At 33.4% G+C, this 15076-nt stretch overlaps 3 protein-coding genes and 1 long non-coding RNA gene across 7 annotated transcripts; 2 read left to right on the top strand and 2 right to left on the bottom strand.

Annotated features, from left to right (window-relative positions):
* Positions 1-402: 402 nt before the first annotated feature.
* Positions 403-8138, bottom strand: LOC142233947 (uncharacterized). Of its 3 annotated transcripts, none has more exons than XM_075305007.1 (4): positions 8002-8138; positions 6681-6788; positions 1062-1221; positions 403-1004 (listed from the first exon to the last, which is right to left on the bottom strand). In XM_075305007.1, the coding sequence occupies exons 1-4, from the start codon at positions 8026-8028 to the stop codon at positions 892-894; spliced, it is 408 nt and encodes a 135-aa protein (XP_075161122.1). In that variant the 5' UTR covers positions 8029-8138; the 3' UTR covers positions 403-891. The 3 variants fall into 3 exon arrangements, with proteins under 3 accessions (XP_075161122.1, XP_075161121.1, XP_075161123.1); XM_075305006.1 differs by having other exon boundaries at positions 7935-8018; XM_075305008.1 differs by lacking the exons at positions 6681-6788; positions 8002-8138 and adding an exon at positions 3195-3417.
* LOC142233945 (E3 ubiquitin-protein ligase SH3RF3-like) lies at positions 3539-5243 on the top strand. Of its 2 annotated transcripts, XM_075305005.1 has the most exons (4): positions 3539-3854; positions 3927-4009; positions 4071-5094; positions 5162-5243. In XM_075305005.1, exons 2-3 carry the CDS (start codon positions 3943-3945, stop codon positions 4556-4558), a joined length of 555 nt encoding a protein of 184 aa, XP_075161120.1. In that variant the 5' UTR covers positions 3539-3854; positions 3927-3942; the 3' UTR covers positions 4559-5094; positions 5162-5243. The 2 variants fall into 2 exon arrangements, with proteins under 2 accessions (XP_075161120.1, XP_075161119.1); XM_075305004.1 differs by having other exon boundaries at positions 3540-4009.
* A 610-nt stretch (positions 8139-8748) lies between the features above and the next one.
* On the bottom strand, positions 8749-10499 carry LOC142233948 (uncharacterized). Its single transcript, XR_012721520.1, has 4 exons — positions 10184-10499; positions 9705-10118; positions 9312-9640; positions 8749-9247 (listed from the first exon to the last, which is right to left on the bottom strand). It is a non-coding gene; the product is annotated as an uncharacterized LOC142233948 (long non-coding RNA).
* Positions 10500-11409: 910 nt separating this feature from the next.
* On the top strand, positions 11410-12709 carry LOC142234601 (uncharacterized). The gene is made up of 2 exons (XM_075305761.1): positions 11410-11617; positions 11678-12709. Exons 1-2 carry the CDS (start codon positions 11498-11500, stop codon positions 12539-12541), a joined length of 984 nt encoding a protein of 327 aa, XP_075161876.1. The 5' UTR covers positions 11410-11497; the 3' UTR covers positions 12542-12709.
* Positions 12710-15076: the final 2367 nt, after the last annotated feature.

Raw genomic sequence — 15076 nt, 5'->3', positions numbered from 1 at the left:
TGTGTAGAAAGTGTATAGTGTAGTGCACAATGCGGTGTGACCCAGAACAGACATGAATAAGTCTCAAATAAAAATACTTACCCTGCCAACATTTTTGGAATTTGACGACACTTCTGGGAATCTCCACCACGTCGAAAACAATCGTATACGATATCAAAAACTCGTCGGAAAAGCGCCGTCACTATTGAGAAGTTGTTCCACGTAAAAGTTACTACAAAAAGGTTTCGCATGAGTGCAATTATTAGGTGTCTTTTTTAATCAATTTATAACGACGCCAACAGGAGCCCCTTCAAAGTGTTAGACAAGGTCCGCTAGAAAGGATCGTTTAGGTGAGTTTAAAAAGGGTCTAAAAAGTGAATTTTAGGGGAATTGAAAAGGAGTCGTTATGGTCAAGTAAAACGATTGTTTTGATTTTTATTAATTTGAATAAAAATAGATTTATTGCAATTTATACGAATAAACTCACATTGAACATAACGGTGTACCAGTACTTAAATTAAATATTATTTGTACTTCTAGATTTCTTCTAAATATGGGTATTAAGTTCAAGTTTAGCCGCTAAAATCAAAAGCAAATCAGTAAAAAATAATAAAGTTATAACTATTAGATGCAAATCTTATTATAACTTGATGGGGAACAGTCCAAAACAACTTTTCGTAAAGTTTATATTCTTTAAAATTGGTTATTAAAGAAAAGTCATTTGACAAAATGGCTAATGGCAGAACGGCTAAACTCGAACTTAATACTCACGTTAAGGCTGTAGCATATAATATGATAATGAGATTTTTATTGAAATGTATATAATTTTTAAAAACGAATTTATCGTTGTATTGATGCTGCTAAATATACGAATTGAAATGGACCATGATTTGACGTTTTGAAAAATTTGCTTTAATTTTTGGTTTTACGGCTAATTAAGCGATCTCTCGCATGAAGAACATGCTGCTGATATACTCTGTTGATGTCCGTGATTGTACAATGTGTATATTTTAAGTTGCAGATATCTAAGTAAGAAAGCAAAACATTAGTACGTTTTTAAGTAAAAAGAGTAATCAACAAACCTTTAATTATTTTGAATGAAACGAAATTTTGTATACTTGGTTTAGTTGGCGTTCCACGCCATGTTAGATTTACTGCTAGTTTGTCGCTTATCACAGATTTAATTGCGGCTCGCATAAAGGAAGGCATATCACTTCCCCCAACACGTTGTATTAAATTTTTCTGAAAATGCATAAATATTAAATAAATTAATATTATCGCTACAAAAACTACACCTAAAAAGAGAATGTAGGTTTATAGTAGAAAAGTTTTACTAAAATATTTTAGCAATTCCACATGATATGATTAAACAAATTTAAATTTTTATACCCTGCGCCACACTGTGGAACAGGGTATTATAAGTTACTGCATATGTTTGCAACACCCAGAAGGAGACGAGATAGACACATGGCGTCGTTGACAAAAATGCTTAGGGTGGGCTTCTGAGTCGATATAGCCATGTCCGTCTATCCGTGAACACATTTTTGTAATCAAAGGATTAGGTCGCAGTTTAAGCCCAATCGACTTCAAATTTGGCACAAGTATGTGTTTTTGGTCAGAATAGAACCCTATTGATTTTGGAAGGAATCGGTTCAGATTTAGATATAGCTCCCATATATATATTTCGCCCGATATGCACTTATACTGCCCTAGAAGCCAGAGTTTTACCCCAATTTGGTTGAAATTTTGCACTAGGAGTACAATCGGTAGTATAGTGAAATGTGCAAAATTTTATTGAAATCGGTTCAGATTTAGATATAGCTCCCATATATATATTTCGTCCGATATGAACTTATGCGGCTTAGAAAACAGAGTTTTACCCCAATTTGGTTGAAATTTTGCACTGGAGTACAATTGGTAGTATAGTCTAGTGTGCCAATTTTTTTTTGAAATCGGTTCAGATTTAGATATAACTCCCATATATATATTTCGTCCGATATGAACTTATGCGGCTTAGAAGCCAGAGTTTTACCCCAATTTGGTTGAAATTTTACACTAGAAGTACAATTGGTAGTATAGTCTAGTGTGCCAATTTTTTTGAAATCGGTTCAGAGTTAGATATAACTTGGCACAAGTAGTTGTTATTGATGTAGGTCGGATGTTATTGAAAATGGGCCATATCGCACCACGTTTACGTATAGCCCACATACAAACGGACCGCTAAATTTGGATTTCGGAGCCTCTACGAGAAGCAAATTTCATCCGATCCGGCTGAAATTTGGTACTTTACTTTTAGTTAATTTTTTCTTCTATGAGAGGATGTAATTTCGTCAATTGCAGTTAAAAAGTACAACAGGCCATTAAAATTTCCTGGTTTTAACAACGCTTTGTGGAAATTTCAAAAAGTGGAGTAAAATTAAGTTCAATTTTCGTGCGAGGTAGTTCATTCTTCCTATAAAACAGCTCACTTTTTTTCTGTGTAGTAAATTTTGTCAATATGTTATTTCTATAGAAAATTTTGTCAAAATGTTATTTCTATAGAAAAATTTGTCAACACTTTATTTCTATAACAAATTTTATCAAAATTTTATTTCTATAGAAAATTTTGTCAAAATTTTATTTCTATAGAAAATTTTATGAACATTTTTTTTTCTATAGAGAATTTTGTAGTTCCGTATAAATGCATATCGGGCGAAAGATATATATGGGAGCTATATCTAAATCTGAACCGATTTCAATCAAATTTTGCACTCGTGACTATACTACCAATTGTACTCCTAGTGCAAATTTCAACCAAATTGGGGTAAAACACTGGCTTTAATGGCCAGTGTCAAGTCGATAGCTTGTTTCGTTCGGAAGTTAGCGTGATTTCAACAGACGGACGGACATGATCAGATCGACTCAGAATTTCACCTCGACCCAGAATATATATACTTTATGAGGTCTTAGAGCAATATTTCGATGTGTTACAAACGGAATGACAAAGTTAATGTACCCCCATCCTATGGTGGAGGGTATAATAAATACTTAGGTCCAGTTTCTCAATGTCTTATTATTATTTATCGTGTCGATAAAATCCCATACAAAAAAAATAGTAACCAGTGGTCTATCTTCCGATTAAATATTAATCGGAGGATGAGAATCTTGCCGTTAATAAATAAATTGTGGACATGTCAGTTGAAAACGATTGTTTCTATTTAAAATGTGATTTTTACCCATCTGTGTTGTTGTTGTAGCCCTTTGGAGTTGGAATTCCCGTGTTTATAGGGAAATAGGCATACTCCAAATCCCATTTGGAGTATTTGGAGTATCTGTGTTGATTTAAACAACTGACGTACGTTTCGTGTTTTGTTTCACTGGCACTGTTGCCCAAAGATTATCTATTTCCCAAGATGTACATATCGCTTGTTCTTTCTTGCCGATAGGTGCATGAGTTCATGTTCAAACCAAAGACAATCAAAGAGGAAGACAGAATTGGGCTTTGATAGTGTTAGTGACAAGAACCAGAGATTAGCCCCATACTTGTAGGAGAAGCACTTTGAACTTACTGGTTTGATGTAGACAATTTTTATTTTGCTATTTTCCCGAAAGTTCCCGAAAATTTCTGTGTTGATTGCACTAAATTATTAATAAAATGTTTCATAAAGTGTTTTGGTTCTTTTAAAAGTTAAAAAATTGCTAAAATAAGCGAATTAGATTTTGTTACGAATGCAAAATTAAAAGAGAAACCGAAAAAAAGTTGTAACTACTTATCGAACATGTATGGGGCTAATCTCTGGTTCTTGAGAAAAAAGAATAACAACATGCCCATTTCACGTCTTCTTCTTTGATTATGTTTGGTTCAAACATGTATGAAAGTATTTATTTGGATTTCGGTATGATATTTACGAAAGAAAGGAGGAAGCAAAAGTTATGAAAATTTGTCAATGGTTAAATTTAATAAGTAGGTCTGTTCCCCAATGTATGCGGTTAAAATGTTGGTCAATTGAAAGTTGGTGTGGAAGGAAATTTTCCCATCAATTATGTACAGGTAAGTTGACACCAAGGCTTAGAAGAAATTTTATCTAACAAGCTTCCATTTCTTTCATTAGGTTCACTAAATGCTTTATTAAATAATGGCAGTGCCTTAAATATTATGCAAAGCACAAATCGACATTCAGCTGAAATCTTAAGTGTTCCAAATGACTTTGAACCCGAAATGGGACCAAGTACTTCAATGGCTACAGGTCAAACTACAGCAGCCCAAGAGCAACAACATCATTTATCAGCTGCTAACATTAGTCAAAACACTTCGCCGCAACAAAATCAATCTCAGCAGGCATCAAACACTGCGGCATCAACACCGCGCCATAATGTTTTGTGTGTGCAACAGAACATCCCACCTTCTTTGCCTTGGGGCTATTTGGCTTTGTACCCATACAAACCACGAAAGAACGATGAATTGGAATTGAAAAAAGGTTGTGTTTATATGGTAACTGAAAGATGTTTGGATGGCTGCTTTAAAGACAAGAATTGGAAAGATGTGAGTGGAATATTTCCGGGAAACTATGTGACACCCTTAACAGCAACTAATGCATAGTTGGAAGTTAATTCCACCTGCAAATTGTGCCACCATATGGAGCCATATGCAAATGAGTAATCACACATTTAGCGGTAATCCAACACTACAACAACAATCAAATTATTCATCTTCAATGCGTCACGATTTGGAGAATATAAACGCCCGTCTTACCTTGGCAAATTTAACACCTCCCCAAGCATTGCCGCCTGATCTACCACCACATCATATGGGGGCAAGCACTGGAAATTCAAACATTCCACAACAAAATTTGTCTTCAAAGGAAACACGGATAAAGAAGCCCTCAAAGAGAAGCCAACAACTACAGGTTGTATTTCATCCTCATCATCATCATCGACATCAACATCATCCGCTTCGGCGGGATTGAAAAAAACTTTTTAACGCACATAAAATCAAGATCAAACTCGCCAGGGGCAGCAATAGTGGCTGCTTCAGCATTCCACAGCAAACACAAGTAAACCTACGCAGCAGCAACACCAACAATCACAAAGCGGAACACAACAACTCACATCAACAATTACTCCAGTGCATGTTAGGTAACTTTCTCTACCCATATAAAGTTAATATTACAATCTTTAATTTTTCTTTTTGTTACATCTTCAGGTCCGGCTCTTGTCCCAGTCAAATTTTGCAAAACACCCCCAATGATCGCAACCGTATTCATAATGAAAATAAAGATGAATCATCTATAGCTAAAGTCCAACACCAGCAGCCACCGCAAGCGGGCTACGGGTCTCAACGCATAAAAACTGCAAAAGAAAGACCATCTTTAGAAAAGTAAATGTAAAAATATTTTGATTTTATAAACTAATTTTTTTTGCTTTTAACAGTTCACGACTTCAATTGATTCTACATTACGCACTATTTATGCTAATCACATACAACAGCAATCGAATGTTATGCCTAACAAATGTGGCCAACAATTGCAACAAACAATCCCACAGCGGCTACGGTCATACATCGTAACTCTCACTCTTTCGATGCCTCGAATCTTTCGCAAATCCTATTTTTATTTACTTTGTTCAAGTATGCATTTGATGGCATAGCCTAGTAAAATAAGGGCACAATATAATTGTATAATTGGTCGAATATAATTGGCGTATTAGATCCAACCAGGCTAATGAATAGTTTTATGTTGGTTTCTTGCTTCATTGCTTATTTTGATAGATTAATTTTGGGGGAATTGAAAACTTGAACTTTAATGCATAATAAATTATATAGATTTTAGTTATTCGTTTATTAATCGAAATGCTTCCTTAATTATACACTTAATATTTTCTATACTTTTTAAGTTGATATATCTCTGTTAAATTATATATAATTTACTTTACACACACACACCTTACCTAAATACGAATCCCAATGTTGATGCTTTAATGTATTACTTTGTAACTAGTATTTGGTAATCCAAGCTACCGCAACTTGCAAAATAACAATTTTCACGTGTTTTATGAAACTTATCATTTTTTAATATATATGTATAAATGGAAAATTAATTTACTAACTTTTTATATGTCGACCTTCATTAAAGTAAGTAAGGAAGTTCAAATTTGTGTTCAGCACAAAGCTCATTTTTCGTCAACGAACATGTAAATTTTCGATTTTGGAGTGAAAATAATACCAGACATATTGCAAAAGCTACAAATGCCAGGACATACCTATGAATATTGGCAGTGGCAGCGAGAAGATATCCAATTTTTTTACCCAAAATGCAAGAGCTTAACAAGCATGACATGTGGTTTAAACAAGACGATATATATATCGTCTTGTTATATATATATATCGTCTTGTTTAAACCACATGCCATGCTTGCCAAACTCTTGCATTTTGGGCAAAAAAAATTTGATATCTTCTCGCTGCCACTGTCAATATTCATAGGTATGTATATATACATACATACATGAATACAAACATGTTCAACTTAAAGGCCGGTATTAAGTTCGCTTTATCGCGCTAAATGAATTTTTCCTCATATCATTCACCTTGAAGTTATTATCAAATTTGAAAAACAAGTTATGTTATTCTGTTTTATAGATTTATTTTTGCTTTTAGCGGCTAAATTCGACCTTAATACACACCTTAAGTCTTTACAAAATCTAAATGAAAAAAACATCGTACTTACCAATTGTGTAAAATTAACGGCTTTCGAATTTAATATTTTAATAAAGTTATGACAACAAGGAAATTGCGCTAAAATATGCTTTAGTTTGGATGAAGCGAACAACTTAATCTGTAATATAAGAAAACAATTTGTTAAAAACTTTCTCAAATTAAGTTATAACAGCAAGCAAAATTTTTGCAAACATTTTGTTAGCTAGTCGCATTCAGAGTATTTTAATTATATTAGAGAACTGCAATATAGTTATTTTTTAGGTTTTTAAACATTTTAAAAACTAGAAATTTTGTCCATCTATTGACTTTATTAACAACAACGAAAGCCTTAAAACGAAAAGGGTTTAACACATGCTCTAAGTAAAACAAAATTACTATTAATTTACAAAATTTTAGGTTATAGGTCCTTTTCTATGGGACTATTAAAAAAGGTTGGTGAGGGATCAGGTATGTTATGATAAACTGATATCTTTTAAATTTTATCATGGCTAGTATTAAATGTGATTACTACAACTTGTTATGGGTCAAGTCAAATGTAAATGAAATTAACCTTAGGTCCTTACTGCCACACCATTGACCAAACCTCCAACAAAAGAGAGACTGAATTTACTATGCTACCTATAAGGCAATTGGCCGGTCAGTGGTAAACTATACAGCGCCAGCGTGGACACCGCAAACTAGTGATACGCAGTGGAATAACATAAAAACCTGCCAGAACGCTGGCAGGTTTTCTTTTCTCTTGTCCTGCTAAACCAACCCGACTTACCGCCAGATCGCTCTGGACACACCCACCTTAGTCACAGAGTTCCTTGATCTGGCTACAAGCTGATGTACCAAAGCGTATTACATGAAATTGATGAAATAACAACAACAAGAAATATGCAAACTTTTTAATTTGTGTTAACTTATAAAACAAGGGAAAATATTGGTTGTGTATCAGTTCATGTTATAAGCTGTATTTTTAGTCTTTTACTTTTTATAACTTTTGTTTCCATGAACAATTGGCACTTAATAAAATACCTTTGAACACAATACGATGAAAAGGTAAATTCCATCTGGAAGATATTTCTTTTAATTTTATTCTTTGGAACACGCACACCACAAATTTTGTAATTTTAGTTTAAAATATCACCAGATTGCTTTCTTTGCTTATACTTGTATAAAATAAACACTTCAATATTCACAATATACTTACAGTTGGTTTTGGTTTATAAAAGAAATCGTTTATAAAAGAAATCGTGCACTATGAAATCGAAACACTAACCAAATACTTTATTACATTAATGGGAACATAACAGTTACTGGAATGACAGTGCTGAAAACATACATACATGAGTCGCCATTACGATTGTAAACATTTTGTTTTTGTAATTTTCGAATTATCGCGAATTATCTTGACAAACGTTTCTGTTGGGCGTCCGTGAAAAGGATAGCGATGAAAACAAACCTTGAAATGCTGGCAGGGTACTTACTTTATATTCGTACGCTGTTTTATGTGCTTTACAGACTATCAGTTATTCCGGAGGACAGTGCTCGTGTCGAACATATCCCATATATTGTGTACATTATAAGTTAAGTCCGAAGGCATAATCGATACTGCTGCATGTTTATGGGATCGATAACACATTTACCGATTATTTAGTCATCGCCGACAAGTCGTATCGATCCGACACACTGTAAGATTCTTTACAAACACCGACATTCCGTCCGGAATAACTGATAGTCTGTAAAGCGCATTGGCATTTGTCAAACCCCAATAAACACAAACGTTTGAAAAATACTAAAATTCAATAATTTTTCAAACATTTTTTCAAAGGATTAGGGTAATATTCAAGTTGAGAAATTGTTGAGAAAATCGCGTTCTCAACAAAAAACAGACATTACCCTCAACAGTAAAATTCAACACAATAGCAATAATTTCTCAATTGTAATCCTCAAATTGAAATGCATCGCTACTCAATAATTTCTCAAACAGTTTTCAATGTGAGAAAAATAAAAAATTACCATTGTTGCGAATACTTTCAAACCACAATTTGTATGAAAGTCAATCCTAGTTCTAACTGAAAGTCAATACTAAATTTCTAGGGATTTTGTAAATTTTATTATTTTTTTCGTTAACAAATATAATAATCTTAAAAATAACATTAATAATATATAAAAATAATAATATAATACCAATCAAAATGTAATTATCTTATTAAACGTATTAATAAATAAAACTATGAATACATCTTTAAATATCTTAAACATTTTTACATGTACAATTCCATTTCCTCCATAATGTTGGTGTCATTAATATGCTGGCAATTTGAAATAATTACTATCGAGGAACTTGCTGGCTTGTGTGTTAGAATAGATTCCAGCAAGAGGAAATCACAAAATATCAAACTGATGACGGGATGTAAATTGATGTAATGCACATTTTCATCCGGAAGTTCTTGATATAGGAATTGTTGCACTTTGGTTTAATTGATTGCACTTTGTAAGTTTTCTGAAAACTTTTCTTTGTTGTTCCCTTTATCGGTTTTTCATCGGCCAACATCTTCCAAGAATATACCATCCAATGATTTTAGTTTTCTGCAAAACAATCGAGTTTTGTGATTTCCATTATGTTTTCATTTCACTTTTTATTTTGACTTACCAATTTGTATTTCTTCCAACTGACCACGTACTTCGTGATTTCCTCAAGAACGTTGGTGTTACAAAATTGTTATTAAAATACTGGCAATTTTCAGGAACTTGATGACCAGATAATTGGAATAAATTTCCAGCAATTTCAATTCACAAAATAACAAATTAAACCGATGATGCACATTTTCATCCAGAAGTTCTTGATATAGGAATTGTTGCACTTTGTTTTAATTGGTTGCACTTTGTAAGTTTTCTGAAAACTTTTCTTTGTTGTTTCCTTCATCGGTTTTTCATCGGCCAACATCTTCCAAGAATATACCATTCAATGATTTTAGTTTTCTGCAAAACAATCGAGTTTTGTGATTTCCATTATGTTTTCATTTCACTTTTTATTTTGACTTACCAATTTGTATTTCTTCCAACTGACCACGTACTTCGTGATTTCCTCAAAAACGTTGGTGTTACAAAATTGTTGTTATTAAAATACTGGCAATTTTCAGGAACTTGATGTCCAGATAATTGGAATAAATTTCCAGTAATTTTAATTCACAAAATAACAAATTAAACCGATGATGCGATATAAATTAAACTATATCACATCGATAGTTTAATTTATATCGCATCATCGGTTTAATTTGTTATTTTGTGTATTGCGAATTATCATCCAGTAGTTGTTGATATGGAAAAGCATAAATACCAAGTTTTTTTGGTTGCACTTTGATTTATGGAAACTTTCTCTTCTCGATAAGTCACTACCATTTTTCATCGGCCAGCCTCTTAAGGTGTCCAAGAATCAGCATCCAAATATTTTAGTTGTCTGCAAAGAGATTTGAGTTTAGTGACTTCCTTAAAGTTTTCATTTCGTGTTTTAGTTTTACTTACCAATTATTATAAGCAATTTCAATTGATTATTAAAAAATTTCCACATTTTTGTATTTCTTCCACGAACTTTGTTGTCCAAAGTAGTATTGAAAACCATGTGGTTTTTTCGTTGCATTTCAGGGTAGTGTTTTGTCAAAGTTTTCTCCAATTATCTTCAACACATTTTCAAAGTTTTCGTCAACATTTTGCCACATTGGTTGTAATTCGCAAACAATTTGAAGATGAATTGAAGATGAGCTTTTTCAAGTCAAGTTGAATTTATGTTGAAAATGATATTTACCCTCAAACTGAAGAGGTGTTGCATTTGAAAAACGCTCATCCTAGTGTTGGGAAAGTAACGAGTATTTGATTACAAGTACTCGTTACTGACTAATTTTTTGAGTACTCGTTACGAGAAAATGAGTACTCAATATCTTCAATGCCAGTTTTTTTCTTCTAACGGTAAGTAAGTTGGCGGTTTGGAAGTAAAATTCTTGACTTCTTGGAAAGTATTAATTGAAGTTTTCGAAAATCGTTTTATCAGTTAAAATGACACGAAAAGGATATATGGCTTCATATTTGAAGAAAGTGAAAAATTTATCTGATTTCTTAAAAACGTTTGCATTTGAAAAAAAATTGCATTGGGTGTAGGTGGGAGCTTTAATTTAAAGAATCACATGGATCACGTCTCATGCAAATAGTATGAATAATAATGTCGTTGATTTCAGCTGGTTCAATCCAATTGTTTTCAGAGAAGGGCCCAAGCTTATTCAAAAACCCATGGAAGATTCCAACATTGGGTCTCACGATAAAAATGATCGCTAAATATTTGTATCCACTGTCAATGGTGGATAATGGTGGATTTAAAAAGTTTGAAAATTGCAAGCATCAGTAATACACAATGCCATCTAGATATACCCTGACGAAAAAATACCGAATATTGAATACGAAGTTATAATCTGCTTTTCTATACCGTTTTTTGATTTTAAAAAGAAGAAAAAAAAATTGCCCACAATGTCTTTTTTAATTTTTTTTTTAAAAGTAACGAGTTGTAACGAGTACTCAATTCAAAAGTAACGAATAGTAACGAGTAGTCAAAAGTAATCAGAATTTACAACACTAGCTCATCCTGTGTTTATTGGGACGTTTGTGTTTATTGGGATATTATTGAAGGTATTTGTACTCATTTAATAGTAACGAGTATTAAAAAAAATAGTCAGTAACGAGTACTTGTTATCAAATACTCCTCACTTTCCAACACTGGCAGCTATTTCCGAACGTGTTAACTGCTTCAATATTTCGTCTCCATAGGTCTGATATATCTGCATTTCCAGAATGGTGGTTTCCAAAAGGTGTAAAATATGTACAATAATCGAGCCGGACAATATGCCAATATCTGGAGAATATTATGGAAAGTTAATACCGGATCTTGTTGAGAAAATAACTGGAATCATGGTTCGTTACAGAATGCCTTGTAATATGAAAAATCTCTGATATATTTAATCCCAATCCCAGTTAGATCCTCGTAAATTGGTGGACGTTCTTATATGCCAACAATGTACTACACAATTAGTTCACGTTGAAGCAGTTGTCAACAGACTACGAAAATCACTGTTACGTTTAACAAAACCCGCGCCGAAAACAGCAACAACATCTGGGAGAACTCCTTCCAAGTCAACCAAAAAACCAGCCCAAACTCCAAAAGAAAAATCTCCTTCAAAAGTAAATGGGGACACCAATGCTGTATTTAAGAAATTCTCCGACGAGAATGTGGATTCCGAAAAAAATTTGAAGGATTCTACTCCCGCAAAAAAATTAAAAAGTGTCAAAAGAAAATTGGATACACAATATGCTGATACACCAAAAGAAAATGGGGACCAACAAGTTGCCAAGCGAAAACACGATGAATCCAATGAAGAGAATGAAAATGAAGATAATCAGAATGTTGACCACAGACCAGACAAAACAAATGCTATTGAAGAGGGCGAAAATAATTTTGAAGAAACATTTGAGGCGGATAGTCAAATGGAAGAATCTGAGCAGTTGACTAATATGAATGATACAGAGAAAACTACAGCCACCTTAAAACAGAAAGTGCTTAATTGTGTTTTATGCGGAAAGAAGTTCAACCAGAAAAGTGTGTTACGTGACCATATAGAAACAAAACATATGGGGGAAAAACTAAAGGAATGTCCAAATTGTTCAATGGAATTTAGATCTCTTCAAAAATATGAATCACACGTGTTTGGAGAAAAATGTAAAGGCACATTGCATCCATGTCAATTCGAAAATTGTCACCGACGTTTTAAAAATGTTTACAAAATGGAGGCCCACATGAGAGAAAAGCATTTATCTCTTAATGGAAATGAAGACGATTAATAGATTCACTCTGTTGCATTCTATGAATGTGTTTAGCAGGTATACTAAGGACAATTAATGTCTTACCAAATATTTCTGTTGGTATACACAGTACATTTTTAAGCTATATCAAAATAGATTTTACTTTTACAAAGAACCATTTTTTAATAAAACCCTCTTTTAGACCTATATCACTCACATTTCAATAGAGGATATGTCACACTGAAATCAAAGCAAGAAGCGATCTTTCATTAATGCATGCAATGAAAAAATTGTAATCAGTTGATACATTTAAATTACCTTCCTAAATATTCCTTGATGGAAATAAGGACATAATTATTATTCATCCAACCACATTGGAATGTGAAAATGAATTAAGATTTTATCAAACTACGTATTCTTATGTATCCTCCACCATGGATTGCGTATAAAATTCTACTAAAGAAGTCATCCGTAAGTGAATTACTTGTGTTGCAGTAGCAGTTACTCAGGGAGAGGTTTCTTCTTAATAAAAAATCAGTATTTCAAATGGAGATTACGTTATAAAATTATTAAACCCATGGTACAATTATTTATTAGGCATATTTAGTAAGGTAGTTTCAATCTATCAAATGATTAAAATTTTTTAATATGAGTAGATTTTTGATTGTCGGTGTTTGCTTAATGACAAGGCGTTGCTAAAGGTTTTATGCGTTTGTCATCTCCACTACCAAATAACATGTAGCATTTCTTCATACTATGATTATATATCATTGAGTTAAATATTATTTACAATGATTAATTGTTTCTCTTTTTAAGGTATATTATGCGCTTTATAGACTATCAGTTATTCCGGACGGAATGTCGGTGTTTGTAAAGAATCTTACAGTGTGTCAGGTCGATACGACTTGTCGGCGGTGACTAAATAATCGGTAAATGTGTTATCGATCCATAAACATGCAGCAGTATCGATTATGCCTTCGGACTTATTTTATAATGTGCACAATATATGGGATATGTTCGACACAAGCACTGTCGTCCGGAATAACTGATAGTCTGTAAAGCGCATTAACCTCACACTGCACGTACAATTATTATAATAACATGAAGAAATAAGAAGAAGCATAAACACAAACAATGAAGATGGACGAAAAGTTAGGTGTAAAGCCATTTTTTAGTAAAAATGAAAAAAACAATAAAAATTCCAAGCTGAAGAAGCGATCTTTCATTAATTTCATTACAGAAATGCTTGTTTCAAATATGAAAATAAATTTGTTTTTGCTAATGTCTGGCGAACATCCCCTTACACGTGAAGATTTGTGCCTACCAACTGGAAAAAATCAAAGCTGTTTTGATTTTATGCCAACACGTCCCCGCAACACGCGAACATGACCTTATACTAGCAGATTTGTCGCCGCAACGTGTTGTGTCGCAGGGTTTATCCGACCGTATAAGGTGCCCTTTATAATGCGCTTTACAGATTATCAGTTATTCCGGACGACAGTGCTCGTGTCGAACATATCCCATATATTGTGCACATTATAAGTTAAGTCCGAAGGCATAATCGATACTGCTGCATGTTTATGGGATCGATAACACATTTACCGATTATTTAGTCATCGCCGACATGTCGTATCGATCCGACACATTGTAAGATTCTTTACAAACACCGACATTCCGTCCGGAATAACTGATAATCTGTAAAGCGCATTACAGATTATCAGTTAAGGTAAGTACTATGTTCGCTTTTCGCGTTGAAATTTTCTTGGTTACTTTATTAAAACAGTTCAATATAAAGCAGACAAATCAACACAATTGATGCGTGGTTTCTTGTTCCTCTAGATTTCGGCAAGACTTTACAGGAATAAGTTTGTTTTCATTTATAATTTTGATTATTTAAGGAAAAGTAATCGCGAAAATAAAGTGGTTTTCAACTCGAAAACCGAACATAGTACCTACCTTTATTCCGGACGACAGTGCTCGTGTCGAACATATCCCATATGTTGTGCACATTATAAGCTAAAGGGCACCTTATACGGTCGGATAAACCCTGCGACACAACACGTTGCGGCGACACATCCGATTGTATAAGGTCGTGTTCGGCTGTCGCGGGGACGTGTTGGCATAAAATCAAAACAACTTTGATTTTTTCTGGTTGGGTGGTACAAATCATTGAGTGTAAGGGGATGTTCGACAAACATTATCACAGACAAATTTATTTTTACTTTAAAAACAGGCATTTCTGCAATGAAATTAATGATGGATCGCCAATTCTGGTTGAAAATTAAAGAAATATATAAATCAAAATCAGTATTGTGGCAAAAACGTGGAAAAATTCCACTTCCCATCAATGGGAAACCAGGCGACAAGTATTTTGAAATTCATCAAGTAATTTGTAATATATTAAATGTGGATTGCTTCAGGAATCATTGTTTTGACACATATACCAGGTTTTTTTTTATTATTTTCTTCCAGTTTTTCAGTAAAAAATGGTTTCACCCATAAGTCTTCGTACAACTTCATTGTTTGTTTATGCTTCTTCTTATTTTTTCATGTTGTCATCACATTTGTTCGTGC

Source organism: Haematobia irritans, chromosome 4 (assembly GCF_050003625.1).
Source record: "Haematobia irritans isolate KBUSLIRL chromosome 4, ASM5000362v1, whole genome shotgun sequence".
Classification (NCBI taxonomy): domain Eukaryota; kingdom Metazoa; phylum Arthropoda; class Insecta; order Diptera; family Muscidae; genus Haematobia; species Haematobia irritans.
The sequence above is the reverse complement of the archived record's forward strand: the minus strand, read 5'-3'. Positions and strand labels throughout refer to the sequence as shown.